The sequence below is a fragment of the Malaclemys terrapin genome, chromosome 19, assembly GCF_027887155.1.
Source record: "Malaclemys terrapin pileata isolate rMalTer1 chromosome 19, rMalTer1.hap1, whole genome shotgun sequence".
NCBI classification, from domain to species: domain Eukaryota; kingdom Metazoa; phylum Chordata; order Testudines; family Emydidae; genus Malaclemys; species Malaclemys terrapin.
In genome coordinates, this window is record NC_071523.1 from 5847081 (window position 1) to 5872774 (window position 25694).

The 25694-nt window shown below is 62.0% G+C and overlaps 1 protein-coding gene across 1 annotated transcript in view; it reads right to left on the bottom strand.

Moving 5' to 3' along the window:
* Positions 1-321: 321 nt before the first annotated feature.
* The window catches only part of LOC128826173 (anoctamin-7-like), a 31292-nt gene continuing 5919 nt past the window's right edge, over positions 322-25694 (bottom strand). The window contains exons 6-23 of the mRNA XM_054009317.1: positions 23732-23789; positions 23011-23121; positions 21837-22002; positions 21116-21206; positions 20070-20166; positions 19565-19708; positions 17822-17959; positions 16701-16799; positions 15732-15834; positions 14519-14630; positions 12321-12375; positions 11644-11741; positions 11047-11183; positions 10421-10626; positions 8313-8458; positions 7684-7774; positions 6354-6513; positions 322-2886 (exon numbers count right to left, since the gene is read on the bottom strand). Coding sequence (XP_053865292.1) covers positions 2855-2886; positions 6354-6513; positions 7684-7774; positions 8313-8458; positions 10421-10626; positions 11047-11183; positions 11644-11741; positions 12321-12375; positions 14519-14630; positions 15732-15834; positions 16701-16799; positions 17822-17959; positions 19565-19708; positions 20070-20166; positions 21116-21206; positions 21837-22002; positions 23011-23121; positions 23732-23789 — 2044 coding nt within the window. The 3' untranslated portion in view covers positions 322-2854. The remainder of the gene's footprint in view (positions 2887-6353; positions 6514-7683; positions 7775-8312; positions 8459-10420; positions 10627-11046; positions 11184-11643; positions 11742-12320; positions 12376-14518; positions 14631-15731; positions 15835-16700; positions 16800-17821; positions 17960-19564; positions 19709-20069; positions 20167-21115; positions 21207-21836; positions 22003-23010; positions 23122-23731; positions 23790-25694) is intronic.

The following is a 25694-nucleotide window of genomic DNA, read 5'->3' on the forward strand; positions in this document are numbered from 1 at the left end:
AGAGCCTGCACCACCAGCCAGAGCCCTCACCTCCTCCCACACCCCAACCCCCTGCCCCAGCCAGGTGAAAATGAGCGAGTGAGTGAGGTTGGGGGAGAGCGAGCAGGGGATGGCATGAGCAAGGGCGGGGCCTCGGGGAAGGGGTGTTCAGTTTTCTGCCATTAGAAAGTTGGCAACCCTCGCCCCGTCACTGGTGTTTGACTTAAGCACTTTCCAGCAGGAGAGCAGGGCTGGCTCCACTCAGTAAAAGCTGGAGACCCAGGCCCCCTGGCCAAGCAAACGGCTCATCTGCCCCCCACCACACAACCACGCCAGCTGCCGTCAGGTCATTCCAGGTTTTATTCCCGCCCCTGCACATACAGCGTGACAAGGAGCTCTACGTGGCCTGGGGCGCACACTCCAGGCCAGCCAGGCTCAGCGGAGTCGCTAGCGTTACGAACGAAGGACTTGGAAGAGGCCGCAGAGCTTGGCACGCCACCGATCGCATCATCTGACTTGACCCTGCAGCACCCCCCATTGGTGCCTAGTGGGACTGCATGTGAGCGGGGCAGGGAACATCCTCCTTCAATGGCTCCCCTTGGGAATGAGCATGCACATGGAGGACATTCCAACCATGGTAGAAGCTTTTCTATAGCCTTGAAATGATCCCCTCCCTGCCCCTCTGCAGGTCTGGTCTGGAACAGCTGCATGTCACTGGTGGCTGCAGCTTGGAGCCAGCTGCAATTGGCTTAACGGGCAGGGAGCCCCCCAGCCCAGCCCTGCGTTGACCTATCACCCCGTCCCATGCACAAACGTAACTTGCTCTAAGTGTCGAGACATGTGGGGTACAGTGGTGGTAGCTTTGTCAGGCTATTAGATTGAAACATGGTTGGCACACACAAATAATTGGGGGCTTTAGGCTTTGCCTGTCTCCGTGGGAAAGGCTGGATTTTAGTCATGCTAAAGCCGGGCTTTTAGCTCATGTGCTTCCAGCCTGAGAACGTAACCCCAGGTCATGAGTTCTGGTTTCTGCAAGGCCCCCTTTTGCAATCAGGGCGTCTCGGAGTCTGGCAGTTTGGTAACCAGGCGGTACCTAGATAGTTCGGCTGTACAGATGTATAGGGTTTGTTAAGAAATGATCTATGCAAATGATCAATGTTAACAATCGGCAGTTTGGTTGTGGACACCGGGCACGGATAATGGACAGGGACAAACCTTAGCTGGCCCCAGAAAGGGACTGAATACGGATATGCAGCCCAGTCATTACGGAAAGGATGGGTCTAAAAACCATCTGATTGAAGTCACCCTATTTCAGGTTCTTTGGGCTCCTGATTCAGGGCTTCTGAGGTGCTCCGTTTCCCATTCATCTCGTAGTGCAGCTGCGTGATTACGTGTCAGTGGGCTACCTCAGGGCTTGAAAACCTTTGGCCTTTATGGAGCTTTGTGCTTGTTAGTTATAACAAGGCATGTGCTCCTTGGGGGTCTGACTAATTGTGTCCCCTGTTGTGAACTGAGCCAGTACCCTATGCCAGTGGTCCCAAACCTTTTCCATGGGGCGGGCGCCGGATGACTAGCCGCCGAGGACCATGGCCGCCGGACAAGCAGCCACTGAAATGCCACCGTGAAGCGGCAACGTCAAAAGGAATCGCTGCCAAAATGCCGAATTTCGAGGTAGCGCTTCTTGACGTTGCTGCTTCTCGGCGGCATTTGGGCAGCTGCTTCTCCGGCAGCCTGTAGGTGGGTGCACATGGATGCCATGGTGCCCGCGGGCACCGCGTTGGGGACCCCTGCCCTATGCAAAGGGAAAGGTCTGCGTAGCCCAGTTTGGGAAGGACCTGAGCTCATCACTATCGCCAGGGTGGGGTCAATCCACAAACATTCTAAGTGTGAGAAATTGACAGCCTGGTTCTGACAGGGGGACAGGACGTGACAGACACAGAGGCCTGGGTGTAGCACTGGCTGCTGGCGTCTATTTGTTGCCCCCTGCCTCTCCTGCCCGCCTCACACCCCTTGCAGCCACGACCCCCAGAGAGGCCAGCCCAGCCCGCTCTGGACGATCTTGGCCCAGAAGGGACGTGAGCTGGGGCTGACAGACTGATTCCGAGAGGAAGGGAAAAGCCGGCACAGGGTCTCTGTCCCCACTGGTATCTCCGCGCGGCCGTGACAGGAGCTGTAAATTGCACCAGCACCTTGGGCGATGGGCCCACTGCGGCTCAGACCAACCGTGTGCATGCGGGAGGATGCACAACAGGACAGAGCAGGGGGGTCTCGCTGCTCCTCCCTGGGGCGTTCGCGTGGCCGCGTTTGCAGTGCATTTCTCAGTGCACCCTTCCAGCTGCTGCTCTGTGCCCCAGGGCCACTCGCCTCTGAACAGGGTGATCTTGAAGCTGACAGCCAGCCCCACTCACAGCGATTAGGAGGGTCCCGCGGCATGGGCCAGAGTCAGCCGGACGCATGGGGCTCCCACTGCCGATTGCCTTGGACCCATCACCGCCCGTCTTGGAGGCAGCAAAGCGTTCGCAGGCTGGGGGCGAGCGAGGGGCCCGCTGGGCTGACTCAGCCAGGAGCGCAGCGACAGCCAGCGCCAGCTTCCTCCTCCGGGCTCGGGATACTCCTCACGCGCCAGCTGCCTCATTACCTACACCCAGGCCGGGTACACGGCTCCGGGTCCGATGAGCCTCGCCCTGGCACGCTGGAGGTGGAAGGTCGTCTGTGGGGCGTTGCTGCTTTCCTGGCCCCCCTGGACAGCTCCGGTTTGGCCCCTTCCCGCCCTGCCAGTGGCAAGTCACCTGATGGAGTGTGGACGGGGCCCGGCCCCAGCCAGCTCTGCCTTCCCATCTGCCAAGCCTCCGGGGGCTGCTCCCAGCTGGCGCCACTAGCTCATGCTGCTGGATGAAAGGCTGCTTGCTGGCAGGGTGGAGAGGGAACGGCAGGGTTAGACTTCAACCAATGGTATCGGCTCCAGGCCCGATCCTGCAAGTGAGGGGTGGGGAGGCCCCTTGTGTTGCAGGATTGGGCCCACACAGTAGCACTGTAACTATAGGGGGTGGCTAGAGCAGGGGGAAGGGGGTAATCAAATCCTGCAAGTGGGGGAGAGGGTAAAACGGTGCGGGTGCCTCGTTCCAGCTCCGCAGGGGGACACAGACCAGGCTGGTCTGAAGGCGCTAACCGGGGCTGTGTCTGGGTGGGGGTGGCATTTCCCCACTGCAGCGCTGCACTCTTCCTCCAGCTGATGTGAAACCGCGAGTGCTGCAGGGATACACTCAAGCACCCGTTTCTCTCTGGCCTCCAGCTCCCCTGTGGTAGTGAGTTCCACAGCTCACACACGAAGAGCTCAGCTCTATGAAAGCGTCTCATACACCAGCGGTTCTCAACACGGGGCCCATGAACCCTTTCAGGGGGCCGCAGGGCCCCACGGATAAAACACAGAGCTCAAGCCCCAGCACCTCCCATGGGGCTGAAGCCAGGAGCTGTGGGGTTGAAGCCCCGATCCCCAGTGCCCCCCATGGGGCTGAAGCCCTGAGCCCATGGGCAGAGTTGAGGGTATATAGGGGTGTTGCCCCCCCCGAAACTACAGTGCAAGAGCAGGGCAACCCCCGGACAGCTCCACCCCCATCCCAACCTCCTTCTCTTCCCGCCCACTGGCCCAGTCGGAGGTGGGAAGCCGGAGTTGGGCAGTGCGGGAAGCTGCTGCACTGGCAGTGCCACGGGGCAGGCAGGTGTGCGGCGTCCCTCGGCTGCTGCTGCTGCTGCAGGGGGGTGAAGCTGCTCCTCATCTCCCAGCCCACTTTGCTCCCGCAGCTGGTCAGAGCCGCCTGTGTGGGGGACCCGACTCCATGGCTGGCAGAGCCCTCGGGGAACAGGGACCACAGGGGAGCCCTCTGGGCACACGGCCCTAGCTACCCCCTGTGCTACCCCCTCCCTCACCCTGAGCTACCCCCTGCCCACACAGCCCCTAGCTACCCCCTCCCTGCACCCTGAGCTACCCCCTGCCCGCACCCAGCCCCTAGCTACCCCCTCCCTGCACCCTGAGCTACCCCCTGCCCGCACCCAGCCCCTAGCTACCCCCTCCCTGCACCCTGAGCTGTTTTCAAACTTTTTGAGCCGAGTCTCCCCATTGAGTTACATTTTTTGGCTGTCCCCCCACAGCCCAGACAGGCAGGCAGCCTGCTGAGGTGAGCCAGGGGGTGGAGGTGTCGCTCCCTCCCTGGGCCCCGCTGTGCGGAGCTGGCTCGACCCCCGCTGGCGCCTGCCCACCCAAAATAGAAATCAAACTACACCTATGCCCGAGTCCCCCTCCCCCCATCCCAGAGCCCTGAGTTCTCCCCTCCCTCACTGGGCCCTGGAGTTTTTATAACATGTTGGGGGGAGGGGGGGGGGCTCAGAAAGAAAAAGGTTGAGAACCCCTGGCCTACACCAAGGAGCCGCCCTGTCCTGCTTTCAGTCCCTCCTGCAGGAGCCTCCTTTCCCAGGGTGATTTCTTGCCCCCAGTTGCTAGCTGAGGTTGCCATGTGAGCCAAATTCGGCCCCAGTGTAACTCCACCAGCCTTCCCAAGCCCTACGGAGACAGCTCATGCCCTCGGCTCGATGGGCTGCGCCCGCTGACCCCAGGGGAGAGCAGAACGTGGGTGCAACGGTCAGCAGTCCTCAGCACGGCCACTGCAACACGAAGCATTCTGGAAACTCCCACCCCATGCGTCTCAAGCGGCCCCCCGGGGACGGACCCACTCCTCCATATTTCTCACGCCCCGTCCTGTTTGTTCGGGGGCAGCCACAATACCCCAGACCGAAATGGGAATGAAGAGAGAGGAGCAACCCCCTGTGGGGGGCCTGGGAGCAGGGAGGGGGGGCAGTTCCCCACCCTGGCACACAGCCCCCTTTAGGAGTCAGATGGCAACATTGCCACGCCCGCTCTGCCCACAGTGACCCAGCAGGAGCCCACCAGGAGCGTGTGGGGATGGGCCAGGGAAAGGTGAGCACCCTGGGTGTGCATTGCACAAACACCACAACACAACACAGCAAGCAACAACTATCGAGAAACAGCGGCAGGAGCTGTTCCCAGAGTCTGTCTTACGGGGTGCTGGTCCTAGCCCGGACTGCCCCCAGAGCCCATTCCAGGTGAGCAGAGAGATCCAGTCCGGGTTAGTCACCTGGCCTGACCTAACTGCAGATCCCACTGGCTAAGCCCCCCACCCCACTACAGGTGCAGGGAAATCCAGGACCAGAGTTCGTGTTGCCGGAAGAGGATTCTGGAGTCGGGGGGGCGGGGGGAGTGATGGAAATGAGCCAGCCGGCAGAACCTAGTGACAGAGAGGGGCAGAGACACCAGGAGCCCATTGCAGCAGGTGTGGACAGACTGAGAACGACAGGACTTGAGCCCTGCGGGTCAGAACAGCACGCTCAGTTCGGCCCTCAGAGCGCAGGCCCGGGTGCCGGGCTGCCCTCACCCTTGCTCCCTGCTGAGAGCAGAAGCCCCCCGCACTTGACCTGCTGATATGCCCCTACTGATATGATCTACTCCAGCCCTCGCTCGGGCTGAGAGGGGAGCTGAGTCCCCATGGCCCATTGGATCCTTGGCCTCTCTCCTGGGGCAGCCAACGGGCGCACCGGGATGGCGGCGTTTCCCTTTAAGAATGGGTGTGACCCATGAATTGAAGTTCACTGGTAGGTATCTGGCCCGCAGACCTCAAGGTACCAGCAGGCCTAGCGCGCACCCCCAGCAGGTCCCCACTTTGCAGGATCTCACACTGAGGCCACCCATTCCGGACTGCCGAGTCCTGAAGTGACCCGTCAGCTCCCACCCGCTTTGTGACAGGAAGTGGCTCTATCCCAGGGGTCAGCGGGCTAGTGCAGGAGCCCACTTCACTCAGAGATCTGGTGTCCCAAAGGTGATACGGGCTTGGTGGCTTCTGCTTGACTCTGACAGACGTTTGTCCGTATCCCAAACCCCTGCCCACAGCGAGGCCTAGGCTGGATGCAGGTGAGGACTGCGGGGTAACAGCGGAGTTGGGGGGGAATCGGACTGGACAGATGGGCACTGAAGTGCACCGGCAGAGCTGTGTGTGCGGAATCTCACACACTTGTCCGCGCTACGCTCCGAGTTCCTCACTTAGCTAAGTCACCGCAGAACAAAAATGAGTCTCTCCTGATGCGCCAGCGCGGAGAGCCTGTGGCGAACAGCTGGCAGAGGGCGAGGACATAGCGAGAAGCAGAGCGATTCCACCCATGGGGCCAGACCTCAACTGTCCCCCCTCCAGCCTCTCCAGCCCAGGGCCTCCCACTCCGTGGGGCTCCTGTCAGTCGCTCGCTAGCCCGCGTCTGTTTCACAGAGGAACAAGGACAAACCCGTGCCCACCGGCTCCTCGCACACTGACCTGGCGAAGCTGAGTCGCGACTCACCGTCAGCAGCACCTCCTGGTTATCGGCCAGCGCCTGCTTGGCTAAGTAGCGCTCTCGCTTGATCTTCAGCTCCAGCGACCCCGGGACGTCGGGCACCAGCCAGTCGATGAGGCGCAGGAAGAAAAAGACGACGTGCTGATGGGGCGGGGGGAGCGGAGGGGAAAGTGGCGAGGAGAGGCAAGGACAAACGAACAAAGAGAGCGGCAGGGAGGATAAAGGCACATGGAAAACAAGAAGAAAGGACGAGGTTCAGAGAGGCTCCATTCGAAATGGCCCAGCTGTCTCTACTCTGTTAGTCATGGCCAGAGGGGAAGGCTGGCCCAGTGGTTAGGGCCCGAACTTGGCACTTAGCCTTGTGGGGCGTCAGGGAGTCGTGAGGACAGACACGCTGATAACCGTGTGGGGCTCGGGTACTACTGCGCAGATCCCAGCCCTACAGAGCTGTCCACCCAGCCCCACAGAGGGCAGCCGCTGCGAGCCACTGAGACTGTTTTAAGCAGTAGGCAGGGTGCTGAATGTGGCCTGGACCCAGCCCTGCCTTTCAGGCCACACTGGGTACCACCCATCCCCTCCCTTTGATTCTCGAGCTCCTGGCCCAGCCCAGGTCAGAATCACCCCCAGTCGATGTCTGGCCGCCGTCAACCCCTCCAGGTTTGCCCTCCAACTGAACCTCTGCATTCCCAGAGGTTGGGAGCTTCATCCCAAACCGCCGGGGGCAGAGAGCCTCTGTCGGGCTCCTAATGCTCCGGTCACACACACGACAATAACGGGGCCTCTCGCCAGAGTCCTGGAGCCTCTGCTCCAGCTGGGCTTGGATACGCAGCACCGATTCATCGCCCGTGTGCGTCATGGACAGTCAGGAAAGGGCTGTACAGCCGGCCTCCCTGGCATGGTCCCTGCGCCTCTGGAGGGAGCCGGGGAGGGCGGAAAGAGAGGTGACGATGCCAAATAGTTGGGATGGGGCAGGTCCTTGGAAAGGGTCCACAGCTCAGGTCTGGTTCGAGCCGGGGTCTTGGGGTGAGGTTTGTGTGTCCAGACTGGCTCCTCTGCCCGTCAATGCAAACCCCCCCGTCCCCCTGGAAGTTTCTGATCCACTTGGAAAGAAATAAACCAGGGGGATGGGCTTGGTCCAGGACCCTAAAGGGACACAGCAGAGAAGAAGGGGCAGCCCAGCCCCTCCCCCCTCGCTCTCGGCTCCCTGGCCTGGCCTGGGTCCAGCCCGGCTGGCAGGGGCTCCGCGCGGCACAGGGGGGCCGGTGGGAGGATCGCCGAGCCCACGCCTGCACGGTGCCGACCGAGGCTCACCTCAAAACCGATGATAAAGCCCAGGCGGACGGCCAGCAGCTTCCAGTAGAAGAGGGTGTAGTTCCCATTGGCATCCCGGAAGGCTTTGTACCTGGGCAGAGGGGCAGCAGCTTAGGGGGGGGGGCTGGCTCAGTCCCCCACTCGTGGGCCTCACCTTGGTGGGTGGGGCGAGGAGAGGTGCTTGACTGACAACCCTGGCAGCTCCCACACTCCAACCCCCCAAACTAGATCCCCCCGGGGGACAAGTTGGGAGGTCAGGCCCCACGGCCCGGTCAGCCCTGGGACCCTGCTGACCTGCCAGTGAGTGGCCAGCTGGTGCCAAGGGGGGGCGGAGCCTTCCTGGTAGCTGCCCTTTGGGAACTGGACTGAGACCCACCAACCTCATCTCACTCAAACCCCCACCGTGACCCCGTGGTGAACAGTTCCAGACCCAACCCCAGGGAAGCCCCGGAAAATGGGCTTGGTTCTGCTCAGCTGGGGAGAGAAGGGTCTTAACTGCAACTCCCCATCATCCTCCCCCTTGCCTTCTCCCCAGCCCCCTGTGCGGTCCCTCCCCATTCCCCATTGACCCATCCCCCCTCCCACCACCTCCCCCGTCGCCCCTCCCACCACCTCCCCGTGCCTGCCACCTGCACAGGGTGTGGTTGCCGGTGGCCAGGTAGTGCGGGGGGGAGTAGGCCAGGGTGAAGTTGACGTAGCCCTGCAGCTGGCTGTCGTGCTCGTACTGGTAGAGGAGCCGGGGCAGGAAGTCGGAGGTGAAGGCGATGAGGAAGGCCTGAGTGCGCAAGGACGAGGGTCAAGGGCAAGTCATCCGGGACGTCCCCCGATCCCGCCTCCCCGGGGGTGAGAACAGCGCCACCCTGCTGAGCCAGGGTTCCCCGCCGTGGGGTGCACGGGGCTGCCACAGGGGGGCTGGAGGCTCGGGCCACGGGCTGCCCTGCTGGGAGCGATGGAGGAGAGGAATGTGGCTGGCAGGGGGAGGAGAGCGGCCAAGTCAGTGCAGGGTTTCAGCGACCACATAGAGGCCTGGAAGCGGCCTCGCGAGACCGTCTAGTCCAGTCCCCTGCCCTGAGGCAGGACTAAGTATCATCTGGACCAGCCCTGGCAGGTGTTTGTCCAACCTGCTCTTTAAAACCGCCACTGACCGAGATTCCACATCGTCTCACCGTCACTTGTGCCTGTGCGTAACTGCCCTGAGAGCCAGGGAGTTTTCCTAATGTCCGATCTAAACCGCCCTTGCTGCAATTTCAGCCCCTTGCTTCTTGTCCTATCCTCAGAGGTTAACGAGAACAATTTATCACCCTCCTTCTTGTCACAACCTTTTATGTACTTGAAAACTGTCATGTCCCCTCTCAGTCTTCTCTTCTCCAGACTAAACAAACCCAGTTTTTTCAATCTTCCCTCCTAGGTCATGTTTTCTAGACCTTTAATCATTTTTGTTGCTCTTCTCTGGACTTTCTCCAATTTGTCCACATCTTTCCTGAAACATGGCACCCAGAACTGGACACAGTACTCCAGCTGAGGCCGTATAAACACAGAGTAGAGCAGAAGAATTACTTCTCGTGTCTTACTTACAGTATTCCTGCTAATACATCCCAGAATGATGTTTGCTTTTCTTGCACCCATGTTACACTGTTGACTCATATTTAGCTTGTGGTCCACTCTGACCCCCAGATCCCTTTCCGCAGTACTCCTTCCTGCATAGTCATTTCCCATTGTGTATGTGTGCAACTGATGGTTCCTTCCTCAGTGCAGTACTTTGCATTTGTCCTTATTGAATTTCATCCTATTGACTTCAGACCATTTCTCCAGTTTGTCCAGATCATTTTGAATTTTAATCCTATCCTCCAAAGCACTTGCAACCCCTCCCTGCTTGGTATCATCCACAAACATTATAAGTGTACTCTCTATGCCATTATCTAAATCACTGATGAAGATATTGAACAGAACCAGACACAGAACCGAACCCTGAGGGACCCCACTCATTACGCCCTTCCAGCATGACCGTGAACCACTGATAACGACTCTCTGGGAACAGTTTTCCAACCAGTTCTGTACCCACTTTATAGTAGGCGATATTACTCTAGTTTGTTTAAGAGAAGGTCACATGAGACAGTATCAAAAGCCTAACTAAAGTCGAACTACACCACATCTACCGCTTCCCCCATCCACACCGCTTGTCACCCTGTCAAAGAACGTTTCTCTCAAGTCACCTAAGACCAGATGGAGGGTGTCAGGTGGCAGAGATTGGAGAGGGGGATTGGGCGCCATAGGGATACCTGTGGGAGCCTGGATGGGTGCCACAGGGCGCACCACCAACTCCCAGCCCCTGGAGAAGCACCAGGTGCAGGGAAAACTGGGGCACATGGTACCCTGCTCTGGCAACCTCCTGTCTTCAAAGCCCATCCCCAAGGCAGACAGGGCACAATCCACCCTCACCTTCCCCGGGGCACGGCTCCTTTAGGGCCCTGTGTGCATGGCTCCCACCCCACGCAGCTCATGCCAGGGCCAGGCCGGGGGCAGCCCAGGGACAGGCAGCCAGCAGAGGGAGGAAGGAGGGTGCCAGGGAAGCAGCAGGAGACTGCTCCAAGCAGGGGGGCAGTGGGAAGGGAGGTAGGGAGCCAGCAGGGCACGGGAGGGGCAGGGTGAGTCGAGAGAGGACGGGGCGTTGGATTGTTCCAGGCCACGGGGGCTGCTGGCCTGGGAACGGCCTCCGAGGAGCCGGCTCTGCACTCACGTTGACGACGACAGAGATCTGAGCCAGGAAGTCCAGGATGAGGAACCAGACCCCGATGCCCTGGGCGCGGTAGGCCACCGGGCGCCGGTACTCGCACACAAACTTCTGGGCGTCCAGGCGGATCTCCACCCAGTTATTGAGCAGGGCGAAGAGCGGGGCCAGCGGGAAGGCAGCCACGAAGATCGTGATGAACCCGAACTGCAGCACTGCGAGCCCAAGGGAGCAAGGAGTGAGGCGGCCGCTCAGCCAGGGTCTGCTCCCCCATCGCCAGCAGGATCCCATGAAGCGCCCCCTGCTGGGACAGGCTGGGACTGGAGTACCTGGGCGCTCCCCTCCACAGCCAGCACTTCTGCCCCGTGCCCTACAGCGCCCCCTGCTGCAAACGGCTGGGCGCTCCCCCAGCCAGCGCTCTCTATAGGATGAATAGCTTTTAGTTACAAATCAAACAGCTCCCAGGCCTGGCCGCGGCTCTCCCTCCAGCGGCGGGGCTGGATATACAGCTCCCTGCATTAAGGCTGAAGCTCCAGCGACCTGCGGGCTGGGATTTCCACGCAGGCTGAGCCAGAGTCGCTGGGCACCAGCTGCCAGCCTGTCTCCTCACCCGGCCGGCTGCGCCCCTCGCTCACCCATCTCCAGGTACTCTTCAAAGAGCCCCTCGCACTCGATCAGCTCGTAGTCCTCCTCCCAGCGCGGGGGCTCCTGGCTGATCTGCGTGCCCCGCACCCTGGCCAGTTTGCGCTTCTGCCGCCAGGCCTTCAGCTTGCTGCAGAGGGGAAGGGGGACAGGGGGCAATCCGTGGGCTGGTTCGTGGAGTGTGCGCGTGGAGGATGGGGGCTGCTTTTATACCAGCCAGAGGGAGGGAGGCACAGAGCCACGTCTTGTATCACACAGGTGCTGTCCAGGGTTTCCCTGCAACCACCACAGGTGGGACCTGCCATCTGCTAGAGCAGTGGGTCAGTGCCAAGAGCCCCCCAGCCTGCCCCGGGCTTGGCAAGAGGAGAAACCGGCACTGGATTTCTGAGCCGTCCGGCTCAGCCCCAGACCCTCCCTTCCCACCTGACTGTAACCGAATGCCATGGCCTCACCCTGCCTTCTGGCTCCTGCCTGGGTGGCCCGGATGGTTCCCAGCCCTAGGGGATGGGGTGTACCCCGACACAACCCCGGTAGCTCCTGGCCTCCTAACACCAAGCTGCCCCCATCGCCAGGCTCCGCCGGGCACTCACGGGATGACGAACTCCTGGACGTTGCTGATGATCTGTTTCCCCACCATGATGATGAACAGCTGCTGCGCCAGTTCGATCAGGCACCCCCCGGGGCCGCACTGCGGGAGCCAGGAGCACACGGTCACTCGGGCCTGGCCTGGTTTAGCTCAGCAGCCGGCTTGGCCTGCACTTCCCCGGTGCAGAACGACCCAGCCAGCCCCAGCCTTGGGGGAGAGACCTGAGCCTCGGGAGGTCCAGCCCCACACGCTCCCAGCACAGGCCAGACCAGCTCCGCCTCTCCCCTGGCAGCCCCAGCAGACTCCTAGCATGGGAGCCCCCACCCCGGGGTCCATCTCGGCCTGGATCCCAACCCTGAGAGCGGCCACTGCCAGGTGCAGTTATCTGCCCCGGGCGGAACTGTCTGCCTGGCAGCATCAGAGAAGCCCCGCAGGGTCCCTAAGGCTGTTGCGGTGGGACATAACAGCAGTGTCTCCTAAGGGCTGGGCATGCTGAGGATGGGGTGATGGGACCCCAAGGGAGCAGGGAGTGTGGCTGGTAAAGGACAAACCATCAAAGCTCTTTGGAGGGGGGACTGGCTCTTTGTTCTGGGTTTGTACAGCATCGAGCGCCCTGGGGTTCTGGGCCGTAGCTGGGGCTCCAAGAGGCTCCCCGTGGTGTCCCCCACCCCGGAGACTCACCTCCTCGTTCCTCAGGCCGAGCAGCGTACCGTACTGCCCGGGGTACCCCACAAACCTGCGGGGACAGGAGACGCCTGGTCGGTTGTTTCTCTGATCTGCGGCAGGGCAGGCATCGACTGGCTCATTTCTCACAGTGCCTAACCACTGGGACAGACTGCCGAGGGGGGCGGGCTCTCCGTCTCCTCAGGGCTTCAGAGCCAGCCCGGCCGTTAGCCAAGCACAACTGCATGCCCAGCACAGGGTGACATCCTCGGGCGATCCAACGGCCCTTTCTGGCTCCACATCTCCTTGCTCTCACCCAGGCTGTCCCAAAGACAGAGCCCCCCCAGCGCCGGCTGCCCCTCCCTGGAAAGGAGAAGGGGCACTGGAGGGATGTGCGCTGGGTGCAGGGATCCGACCCTGCCAGGCAGTGAGATAGCTGCAGGCAGGCGCGCTAGCTGGAGGTGCCGAGCTCAGGCAGGGCCGTGTGGGCAGCATCTCTGCAGCAGACACGGGCTGGGATGAGGTCAGGGCGATTCTCCGGGGAGGCTGCTGGACACAGCCGGACCCTGCGGTTCTCTCTGCCCCTCAGGCTGACCCACCCGGCCTGCGCTGCCTCCTGTCGCCGCAGGGGATCTCCCTCAGACCCAGCCTAGATCCACCCACCAAGGAATGGGCCGTGGCAGGGCCCGCCAGTGCTCCCGCCCTGCAGGACCGAAGGCACGTGGGGGCTTCAGAAAGGGGGTCATGCAGCAGCAACTCTTCACTTCCAGCACAGACTCCCCCACCCCCAGCATGCCAACAAGCATCACGGAGCCCCCAGCTCTGGGTGGGTGCCCGTCCCAGTCTCCCCTCGGAAGCAGCAGCCCAACCCCTTCCCTACAGGACGGTCCTGCCAGTGACGGGAGAAGGAACCTCACCCGGACCCTCTCTCATGCCACACGTGCTTTCCCTGTGGGGGTCATTCATGACTGTTCTTCAGCCCGGCGGTGGGGCTCTAAGGGCTCCCCCTGGCGATAGATTTAATCCCTGCACTCCTCCCCCTGTTTGTGAGGGCCAGGCTCAAGGTCAGGGGTTTGAATCCAGGGTGGGTCAGGTTTCTGATTTGCCAGTTCCCAGCCCCAAAACGATCTCACTTGCGCTCCAGCGACGGGAGACGGAAATCAGGACACCCAGGAGGTTTGGGATTTTTTCCACATAAATTTGGCGTTAAGTCATCTGCTCGGAAGAATTTCAGCTGCGTCTGGGAGAGCAGGGAGGCAGCGTCTCTGAGCCAGCCAGCCGGCTGGTTGTGCAAAGCCCCTCGGGGATCTGACCCTCTTTCAGGTGTGGGGGGGCTTCTAATGTAATCTATGATGTGTTAATAATAACAGAGGATCCTGGCAACCACAGCGAGGACCCACCGGAAGAGGGCAGAGCCGTTTCACGTGGGGCGAGAGGGGGCGATAGATTCAATGGTGTATTCATAAACCTTGCCCGCCTGTGGTTTTTGGGGGGGAATCTCCAAGCCCACAGCTGAACAGTGCATCCATTGTGCAGGGGCATCGCCAGACACATGGCACAGGGATCCCGGGCATGACTGGAGCAGCCAGATGTTCCACAGATGAGTCACATCTGCCTTTTTTGTCCTCCCAGAGCAACCACATCATTCCTCCCCGACTGATCACTGAGCACCTTGGCTCCAGTCCCTCCCTACACAGGATGTGATTGAACTGGGGGATGGCAGGTGGCTCCAAGGGAGGGGGTTCCCCTCCCTAGGAAGGGGTGTCAAGAGCCAGCCACCCCTCCCCAGGACCTATCTCCATGGCCAGGTCATAATGGTGTTTGGAAGACACAGAATTAGGGGTAGAACAACATACCATACAGCCACCCAGCATGCTAACGTGTGCCATGCATAGCACACGCTGCCCTATAGGTCATGCATGTGCCGTGCACAGGCGCATGTGCCATCATGTGATATGCTTACAGCTCACACAAGTGTGCATGCACCGTGTGCACTGTGCCACACACGCTGGGCACATTTACTGGCGTCATTCGTGGCAGGGCAGTGGAACGCAGCATGGCCCAGGGACAGAACGTCTCTCGAGTGGCTGTAGCCTCCAGCTCTGCCCACGGAGCCGGTTCCCTTCTACACCGTTCCCCTCCCGCCCTGCCTCATGTGATCCCCCGTCACCCGGACCCCTCGCACACAGAGCCGGGAGCAGCACGCCGTCTCGCACCTGCCTTTGAAGAAGGCCACGTAGAAGGGGGAGGAGTAGAAGTTGACAAACTGGAAGATGAAGACTTTGAAGGTGAAGGCGTCCTCGTGCAGGGTCTGGGTCCGGTGCATCTCTGCGGAGGGGACACAAGGGAACAGCGTCAGCAAGTCACACACGGGCACTGCCCAGCGGCCTCGGTAACCAGTCAGCTCCCCAGGCCAGCAGGCATGAGGCTACGGGCGGGAGCGTCACTTCCTCTGCCACTGAGGACACCCCCTCCCCTCACTCCACATCTGAGCCATCCCCAGCTCACACCAGCGCCTCCTGCTGATAGACCCGGGCCCAGACCCTTTCAGGATTTTTGCAATGGTTTCTGGTCACAGCTCTGCCATCAGGGCTGAGACGGGCACAGGACCAATACACGTCCACATGGAACCCACAGTTCAGGAGCCAGGGTGTTTGTCCCACTGTAGTGGCTGGTCCGTGTAAGAGGGTAAGCGTCTACTACTGCTGCTAGCTTATGGAGTTGCTCCTTTAGCTCAAGGCGCATTTGGTGCTGAATGCCGCAGGTTCAATCCCCCTTGGCGACCGATGGTGGAAGGGCTGTTACACAGTCGGTGGCTGGGGGACTTGAAAGCCTATTGCATGAGGTTCTCTCTCCAGCAGGGCCCGTAATGACAGGGGCTCTCAGCTGGCCTGGCTGTACAGGGAGTCGCAGGAACGTTCGGTCCCAAGCAAAGCCCTGCACAGACCAGTGGAAAGTGCATCAGCCAATCACAAATTGCATATGCCCCACTAGTGACCTCGGTGCGGGGCTTATCCCGGTGGGAGTGCCCACCTGGGTCCCGCAGAGCCAGCCCCCTCCTCCCACACAGGGGACGGGCCGAGGTCTCAGTAGCTGAATTGGCCTGGGATGGAGAAACCATATTTATTTCAGCAGAGCTCGGATCTGTGATACTGCCCTTCCCCGAGCCCCGCCGCTGCCCCCACCACCGCGTCTGCACAGCACCCAGAAGGTGGCCAAGGCCAGGACGTGCCAGACCTTTGCAGAGGTGCAAGGTGGCCCCCCAGAGCTCGCTTGAGGTGGCACCATCCAGCCCCAGAAGCCAGAGTAGCCACACTCCCCCGCACACACCTCCGGGGCTGGGCCGAGGCTGAGGGCTCTGCAGGACAGTGGGAGCAGCCCGGGGGGAGTTCCAGCCGGGCGGCACTGCCAATGGCTTCTCCTACTCACCCCACCTGGTGAGCTTCTCCGCCAGGGAGGTGTAGACCTGGCTCATAAGGAGGATCAGTGCCAGGTTCACCAGGCTGCTGCTGACGTTCGCTATGTTCCCAGCCTGTAAAACAGCGAGGCAAGTAACGGGTGTCACGGAGTGGGGGGGACTCAGGGCCCTGTCCCCCCAGCGTCCTGCGATTCACCACAACTCTCAGCCAGCCCGTAAAGCAGAAGGTTTCTTTAGACGACAGGAATACAGGCACAGTCAACAGGACCCCCAGTTAGGTCCATCTTGGGGTCCCAGGGCACCACAGGCCCCGTGGGAGGTCAGAGCCCCGTCTGCCTCCCAGCCATGGCACCAGCCAGTTCTGAAGTCTCTCTCCAGCCTTTGTTCGGTTTCCCGGGCCAAGGTGTCACCTGGCCTCTAACCCCTTCCTGGGTTCTCCTGTTACATGCTCAGGTATTCTCCCTCGGCCAGTCTCCCATCCCCCAATGCAGACTATCCTAGCCACACTCCCCCGTCAGCATTCACAGACCACAGTAAGAACAGTCCCAGTTCGTCACAACGGGCTTCCCTTCCGCTGGGAACTTCCTGAGTCTCACCCCTGGCTCCTAGCCAGCGCCAGCTCCCAAAGCAGGTCAGGGTCTCGAGTCCCATTTTATAGATGGGGAAACGGAGGCAAAGAGCGGGGCAGTCACCTGCCTCAAGGCAGAGCCGGGAATAGAACCGGGTCTCCTGTGTCCCAGTGCAGTGCACCAGCCCCATAGCCCAGCTGAGCCCTGGCGTAGACCTTCTGGGTGGGCTCCTCTCCAGCGGCTGCACACAGCTGGCCAGAGCCCCACCATTCGCAGCCGTAGGAGCTGCCATCCGCCAACATGCCCTCCCTAGCCAGGGGTCCAAGCAGGGTCCGTCACCCCAAGCACAGCCGGACCCCAGGGCTGTCCGGGAGGGGGGAGCTCTGAGTCCCCGCAGGGCACAGGACTCACCTGGGTCATGAGAATGGCGTTGCCCGTGTGATACATCACCACGCTGACGATGCCCCGGTACATGATCACGGAGACCAGGAAGATCATCACCACGCACAGCTGGAAGGGGGCAAGGGGAAGCCCAGGCATAAGCAGCGGGAGGGGGGTGGCCCGGCGCTGAACTTGGGGAGCGGACGGCAGGCGGAGCAGGGAGCGCCCCCAGCTGGACTGCTCCACCGTGCCAGCGAGGCGCAGGCTCTGAGCGTCCCAAACTGCCAACACCCAGCCCCGGCCTGCCCTGGGCTCGATTCTCTCGTGGGGCTGGGAGAAGTGAGGGGTCTTGGGGCCCCAGGGCTGGTGTCAAACACGGAGGAGATGTTAGCACCCCCATGTGGGTCTCGGCCCAGCTTTGGGGGACACCCTGACACTCCGCCAGGCCCCTTTGCCACACTCCTGGCGGAAGGAGCCCATCCGAGGCAGCTGAAGGAGGACAGACGTCCCATGGAGACGGGCAGTTCATCCTTCCCACCTGCGCCAGGGGCTCCTTTAACGCAGGGCATCCGGAGAGTGACCCCTGCTGGGGGAAGCTGGAAGTGACACCAGACCCCGGGCGCTGTCCATTCTAATCACCGCCATTTTCTTTGCCACGCCTGTTAACGATCAAAGTCCAAACTGTGGGGCCTCCCTCGCAACGCGCCCATGCTTCCCAGCTCCGCCGGGGTCCCTGCACGCTACGCTGGGGGGGATCGGGGCGGGATAGGGAGCCCTGCGCGCCTAAGCTGCCCCAGGCCAGTGGGGCTTAAATTCCCTACCACCACGTGGTGGCCATTGTGCTGGCTGGCATGAGATGAGTTTGCTAGGTCTCCGTCCCAGCCAGAGAGGAAGGCTGGCCTGGGACAAGGCCCGGCTAGGAGGCAGCAGAGCATGTTCAGAGCCAGAAGTCTGAGCTCCTGCTAGCAGGAGAGGAGGGAAAAGGCCTGGGGACGGGAATTGCCGTTGGCACTTTCCTCGCCCTGCTCCGGGACCTACGAGTTTGATCCCCAGCCAGATGGTTCAAAGAACAGGGCAGTGTCCCCCCCCGGGGCACGTCTCCACCTCTCCCGGGCAGGGGATGTCAGCCCAGGCCACGCCCTCCTCCTTACCATGATGACAATGGCCATGGAGCCCGTCAGGATGCGAGAGAGGCGGTCCCGCTTGGGGAAGTACGGCTCCTTCAGCCCCGTGATGGGGTTCTGCTCCATCCGCGGGGCCATGGCAGCGAACTCGGGCCTGGGCCGCTCCTGCAGGAAGGGAAACAGAGCCAGAGGGGGACTGGTGTGGTTCCCCCTCCCAGGGCATCCCCGCTGGGGAGAGAACAGGCTCTGCTGGGCAGCTGGGCATCCGCAGGCATGCCCAGACCCTGCAACCCCCTGGACAAACTTTGCTGAATTAAGTGTAGGTATCGTGTGAGTTCCCAGCGTTACGACCGCCGGTGTTTGTGTCCTATTGTGGGAGGGTAAGTGATTGCTTTTCGACGGAAACGGGGCTGATGCAAACGCTGGGAAGGTCCCGTGCTTCAGAGGACACTGTAAAAACAAGGGGCCAGACACGCTGAAGTAGTTTCCCCAGGAAATCATAGACTTTAAGATCAGAAGGGACCATTATGATCATCTAGTCTGACCTCCTGCACAACGCAGGCCACAGAATCTCACCAACTCACTCCTGTAACAAACCCCTAACCTATGTCTGAGCCACTGAAGTCCTCAAATCGTGGTTTAAAGACTTCAAGGTGCAGAGAATCCTCCAGCAAGTGACCCGTGCCCCACGCTGCAGAGGAAGGCGAAAAACCCCAAGGGCCTCTGCCAATCTGCCCTGGAGGAAAATTCCTTCCTGACCCCAAATATGGCGATCAGCTAAACCCTGAGCATGTGGGCAAGACTCACCAGCCAGACACCCAGGAAAGAACGCTCTGTAGTAACTCAGATCTCACCCCATCTAACATCCCATCACAGGCCAGTGGGCAGAAATCTCTAGGGGGCGACACCTACTCTGCAAGCTCTCCTTTCTGCGCATCGCCCTGCGCATCGCAGAGACCCAGAGAGGCTAAAGGGGGGACTCACACTCGGGGGGTGCTAGATCTGAGCACAAGCGGCGTGGAAATTGGGAGCCCAGGAGAACCCCCTGGGTGGGGCTGAAGGACTGATCACCAGCCAGAGCCCTGGTTCAAGTGGGGTGAGCTCTGCTCAGCTGTTTAGCACGTGTGCAGGTTCCTTTATTGGTTAATTTTCTCGGCAATGCTTTTGCCGTATGAATCCATGTGCTTGCTGAGGGAGAGCTGGGTGGCGCCGTATAACTGCCGGCAATGCGCCGTTTGCAGCCTCTGGAGAGAAAGCAAAGTGCCAACGCTGGCCACCCGCCAGCCTGCTTTTCTGGGCAATAGCACAGCGTAAGCAGGGGGCTGCACAGTCTGGAAATACCCCGGGCAGCAGGGAGAGACGCAGGTCTCCACCCAAGAGGGGGGACAGCTGGGGAGGAGAAGGGTGGGGGCCCTTGGTGGGCTATTGAGGGAGATACGGTTCAGGTGCCATGAATGGTGCCACCTGCCAACCCAGTGCCACCGCTGGGGGAGTCGGTGCATCGCTGCGCTCGGCCCTGCTCCCGTGTCTGGGACTGGCACCAGTTAGTGGTTGGAGTCCTGAAGAGAGAGTCTCCTTAAACTCCTCTGGTCTGTGCCTGTGCTTTGGGGCAGGAGGTCTTGTTCCCTGCAGGGGGAGGCATGTATCTGGCCTCAGGGAGGAGAGGGAAGGATCCCCGACACGCATGCCTGCACCCATCCTGACCAGCGAGGTGGCCTACAGCAGATGGGCAGAGCCAGCCGCGGTGGATGGATGGTCGTGGGAACCCACCTCCTCCTCTTGGAAGTCCATACAGTCCCAGTGGTGAGCCAGCGTGGCGCTTTTCCTCTTCCAGTACTCCAGGAAGGTCACGGCCCAGAAGGACATGAAGACGCTGAAGAAAACGGTCCCGGGGTGATCAAACAGGTACCCGACCTGCAGGGGCACAGAGCAGAGGGGCCACACAGCCTCTTCACCAGACACAGAAGCCCTTTTCCCCTGCACATGCATTTACATCTTCACCGCCTCCATTTCACACCTCTAGCATTGCTCCCTACAGCGCCTCCTGCTGGGAGATGCTGGGACTGGAGTAGCCAGGGGCTCCCCTACAGTCAGAGCTCCCCCACTCCCCCCAGCACAGCTCTGAGCAGCGTGAGCAGGGGGAGCTCCAAGGCTTTGTGGGTGTCTGCGCAGGGAAAAGCCCAAAAGTGGGGATTTCTCACTGCATCAAGCTGGGCCCTTTGGGCAGCAGGGTCTGGACCCTGTCGGCATTAGCCCCCAAGCAGCCTTCCCTTACCTTAGCCATGGGGCAGATCTCCGAGATGTTCCAGGTCTCACAGGTGTCGCAGAGCGGACACATGAGGAACTGGCCTCCGCTCTCACAGATCTCCTGCCTGGGGGGAGCGAGCACAGGGCTGGGTTAGCGGGGTACGGCTCCTCAGGAGAAACACAGGGCTAGCACTTCACCAACCCCACACCCACTGCATACATGCACACGCATGCACAGGTCCTCACACGCACCGCCACATGTGCACACACGTACACATACCAGCACATGCATGTGTCTGCTTCATCCCAGAGAGCCACCCGTCCATCCATCTGTCCATCCATCCACCCACCCATCCATCATCCACCCACCCACCCATCTATCCATCCAGCCACCCACCCACCCGTCCATCCATCTATCTATCCACACATCCATCCATCATCCACCCACCCACCCATCTATCTATCCAGCCAGCCACTCACACACACACCCGTCCATCAAACATCCACCCACCCATCCATCCCTCCATCCATCTATCTATCCACCCACCCCTCCAGCCATTCACACACCCACACCCGTCCATCCCTCCATCCACCCACCTGTCCATCCCTCCACACACCCACCCATCCAGTCATCCATCTGCCCAACTACCGATCATGTCCCCACCCGCCATCCAACAACCTATAATCCCCTCTCCCACCCACCCACCCACCCTTCTATCTAGTCACCACATATCAAAGCACCTCCCTGTGTCACCCCCTCCCTCCTTTCTTCTGGCAGTGGTGACCCTGGGGCTTTTGCTCGGCCTGGGAACGGAGAGTGATGGGAGCTGCTGGAGTAGCCCCTATAGCCCCCCCTCCCCCACAGGCCCTGCAAGAAGGCAGCACGGGGCCTTCGCAGCTTCCAGGCCACACACTGCAGTAAGGGCGGCTGGAGGCAGCCTGTGAATTCCTGCGTCTGAGGGCTGGATGTCGGGGGGGGGGCACCTGGGGGTAGGGTAGGATGGCGGCTGTCTTCCTCACACACACCACGTGTCCCCCACACACACGCTCCCAACCCCAGCCCCACAGACTCACGCTGGCGTGTTGGTTCCCATGGCAACCAGGCCTGCGAGGAAGACCACGGTGCCCACGGCCGCAGCAGGGAGGAGCCAGGCTGTGTAGAAGCCTGCAGAGGGGACAGGCACATGAGACCAGCCCCCTGAGGAGGGCGACACCGGGCACAGGAGACCCCCCTCCCTCCCCTCTCCATCAAGGGTGGGGCACCAAGACTCCTGGGTTCTACCCCTGGGGCTGATGCCCCGTGTGGCTTGGGGCAAGTCCCTCCCTCGTCCGTGCCTCAGTTTCCTCAGCTGTAAAATGCGGACAATGATCCCGCCCCACCTGGCAGGCTGGGGGCCGGACTAAGGCACTCGCAGACCTTCCCATGGCACCTTGCTCGCCCTCTTCCACCCCACGCCCGCCCACACCCCTGTGAAGCAGGAGCACAGGGCACCATCCACATGGCACTGCTGGCACTTAGCGGCAGCACCAAGGGAAAGAACCAGGAGACCTGCCCACGTGGTCCTGCCCCACGGCCCTTTCCGTACCAGTCAGGGTGCTGGGAGTCTGCCTCTGCCGGCCAGGACACGGAGAGCCCTGGGCGGTGCCACCAGGCAGCACAGGCTGGGGGAGCCCCTGGGGCTCTGTGTGTCCAGCAGGCTCCAGGAAGCATCCCCTGGATCCCCAGGACACTGCACCGGGGGCGCCAGGGGACGGTTGGGCAGAGGCGGACAGAAGGGAGGAGGTGGGCTCTCACCCAGCCACGCGAAGTAGATGGCAATCTTCTCCCCGAAGTACTGGCGGATGTGATCCAGTGGCTGGTACCGGTACCAGCAGCCCCACTGGGCCCAGAAGCGGTAGAGGACTTGGCGAGGGTTCAGGGCTTCATCGGGGACCTCAGACTCAGGCGTCTCGAAGGGGCCCTGGGTCAAGGCAACAGAGAGGGAGACGGGTCGGCCACCTGCACAGCAAGGGGCGACCGCGGATGGGGCAGGGTCTCTGCGGTGCCCAGGGGCAGGGCTGCCAACGGCTGTCTGGGACCCCCGCCTAGTGCCAGCTGAATGGCTGCTGTGACCAACCAGGACCTGCAGAGCCAGCAGCTGCCCCCCAGTACCCCCCATATCCCAACTCCAAAGGGACGTTTCTCTCCCAGGCCCCCCATATCCCAGCTCCGGAGAGATGTCTCTCTCCCAGGCTCCCCCATCCCAGCTCCAGAGGAACGTCTCTCTCCCAGGCTCCCCCATCCCAGCTCCAGAGGAACGTCTCTCTCCCAGGCTCCCCCATCCCAGCTCCAGAGGAACGTCTCTCTCCCAGGCCCCCCATATCCCAGCTCCGGAGAGATGTCTCTCTCCCAGGCTCCCCCATCCCAGCTCCAGAGGAACGTCTCTCTCCCAGGCTTCCCCATCCCAGCTCCAGAGGAACGTCTCTCTCCCAGGCTCCCCCATCCCAGCTCCAGAGGAACGTCTCTCTCCCAGGCCCCCCCCATCCCAGCTCCGGAGAGACGTCTCTCTCCCAGGCTCCCCCATCCCAGCTCCGGAGGGACATCTCTCTCCCAGGCCCCCCCATCCCAGCTCCAGAGGGACGTCTCTCTCCCAGGCCCCCCCATCCCAGCTCCGGAGGGACGTCTCTCTCCCAGGCTCCCCCATCCCAGCTCCGGAGGGACGTCTCTCTCCCAGGCCCCCCCATCCCAGCTCCGGAGGGACGTCTCTCTCCCAGGCCCCCCCATCCCAGCTCCGGAGGGACGTCTCTCTCCCAGGCTCCCCCATCCCAGCTCCGGAGGGACGTCTCTCTCCCAGGCTCCCCCATCCCAGCTCCAGAGGGACATCTCTCTCCCAGGCTCCCCCATCCCAGCTCCAGAGGGACGTCTCTCTCCCAGCCCCCCCGCCCCATCCCAGCTCCGGAGGGACAGCAGCCCACCCGACGGCCCCTACCTCGTGCAGCGGGAAGGCAGCGGTGTACACCCGCTCGTTCAGCAGCCGGTTGATCCCGATCTCGGCGCGTTTCCGCTTCCCGTAGACGGTGCGAGCCAGGATCTCATAGACCTGCCGACCCGAGGGGCGCGGCGCCGTCAGCAAAGTCCACCCTGGCCGGGGCTTGCGCAGAGCAGGAACCCAGCAAGCCCCGGCTGGGCGCAGCCCTGTGGAGCTCACACCCCTGGACCTTGCACCAGAGCCTTGGGACACTAACGGGAGCCTTTGCATTGACCTATCTGGCCCAGCCCCCAGGGCAGGAGCTGCCCACGGCTCTGATGCCCCCACATTGCCCTTGGCCCGTGCTAGATGCAGGGCAGAGGGAGCCTTCCTGACCCTTCCCCAGGCAATCAGCCGTGCCCTGAAGCCTGAGATTGGATTCGAACACACATCGCCGGTTCTAGCGTTTCCCACCAGCTGTGGGGCCCGCGGAGGCTGAAGCACAGAGCTGGGCCCGAAACCATGAAGGGGGAAGCTGAGTTGGGGTTTCCACACAGGGACGCTGGATCTGAGGGGTTAAATCAGCCCATTAGAGAGCTGGGGGATTTCGATCTGGCCTCCCGCCACGTGATGGGTCCGTGGAGCTGCCTCTAGGGCAACGGGGTTAATTACGGACGCGGGCAGAGCATGGCTGGGGCAGAGCAGTGCTGGGAGGGGGCCAGGCTCCCCCCACCCTACTTACGATGCGATGTCTCTGGGTGTTGCTGAAGTAGGAGTCCCGGGAGTCGCTGCCCAGGAACCTGTGGGGGATAAACAACAAACAGCCCCGCTGCGGTCGGGCCAGGGGAGGAGAGAGCAAGGACGGTGCTGCCTGGAGGGCTTGGTCCCTGGGCCTGGCATCCCCGCCACCTGGCAGGCCTAGGCGTCCGGTTTTCGACGGGAACGTCCAGTTGAAAAGGGAAACTGGCAGCGTCCGGTCAGCACAGCTGACTGGGCACTCACAGTCCAGTTCCCTGCAGTAACCGGCCTCTGCCACTGGGGGGCGGGAAGAGCAGCTGCTGCTGGAGCCTGGAGGAGCGAGAACCGGCTGCTCCCAGACCAGGCTCCAAAGCAGATACCAGCGCCGTCCGGGGTGGGGGGCTGTTAACTTCTCTGCCCTACACACCCCGCTGTGCCCCCATTTCCGCAGCCCTTCACTCCAGGACCCCCCTCCCCACCCCACTGTGCCCCCATTTCCCCAGACCCTCACTCCAGGACCCCCCTCCCCGCCCCGCTGTGCCCCCATTTCCCTACTCCAGCCCCTTGCCCTGGGGACTGACCCCTGCCGTGTCCCGATTTCCCCAGCCCCTCACTCCAGGGACCCCCCTCCCCGCCCCGCTGTGCCCCCATTTCCCTACTCCAGCCCCTTGCCCTGGGGACTGACCCCTGCCGTGTCCCGATTTCCCCAGCCCCTCACTCCAGGGACCCCCCTCCCCGCCCCGCTGTACCCCCATTCCCCTACTCCAGCCCCTCACTCCAGGGACCTCCCTCCCCGCCCCGCTGTGCCCCCATTTCCCTACTCCAGCCCCTCACTCCAGGGACCCCTCTCCCCGCCCCGCTATGCCCCGATTTCCCTACTCCAGCCCCTCACTCCAGGGACCCCCATCCCCACCCTGCTGTGCCCCCATTTCCCTACTCCAGCCCCTTGCCCTGGGGACTGACCCCTGCCATGCCCCGATTTCCCCAGCCTCTCACTCCAGGGACCTCCCTCCCCGCCCCGCTGTGCCCCCATTTCCCTACTCCAGCCCCTTGCCCTGGAGACTGACCCCTGCCATGCCCCGATTTCCCCAGCCCCTCACTCCAGGGACCCCCCCACCCACTGTGCCCCCATTTCCCTACTCCAGCCCCTGACTCCAGGGACCTCCCTCCCCGCCCCGCTGTGCCCCCATTTCCCTACTCCAGCCCCTTGCCCTGGGGACTGACCCCTGCTGTGCCCCAATTTCCCCAGCCCCTCACTCCAGGGACCTCCCACCCCACTGTGCCCCCATTTCCCCAGCCCCTCACTCCAGGGACCCCCCTCCCCGCTCCGCTGTGCCCCGATTGGGCAGGCTCCGCGCCTCAGCTCCTCCCAGCCCGGCTCTGCAGACAGCAGTTGAGTCCCAGGGGAGGGGGGAGCGAGCAATGGGGGCAGGGGTGGAGAGCGAGTGACGGGGGGGAGGAACACTACAAGGGGGGGACTCAAAGGAACAGGTGGGGCGGGGGCGGGGCCTCGGGGAAGGGGCGGGGCAGGGGTGTTCAGTTTTCAGGGATTCGAAATTAGCAACGCCTCCAGCAGCGCCGGGGCCGAGCTGGGAGCCATGAACTCAGGGGGCCCTGCGAGGTGTTGGCCTTGTTCCAGCGCCCTCGAGAGGGTCACGCGGCAACGCCTGGTCTCATCCGTGCAGGGTTTATTCCGGGCCCGTCACCGGGTATCTGAGCTCGTTCCCGAGGGCGGGAGGTGCCATGAGTAGCAGGAAGGGTGGCCCAGGGGTCAGGGCGGCAGCCCGGGACTTGGGAGGCCTGGGTTCAAATCCCTGGTCTGCCACAGACTCCCTGTGTGACCCTGGGCACGTCCCTCAGTGTCTCTGGGCTCCTGGCCCGACAGGGCTGCCAACTCCGGCCAGGCTCCCAGGGGACGAGGCTGAACCCAGTCAAGACAGGGAACTGCTCAGATACTGTGGTAATGG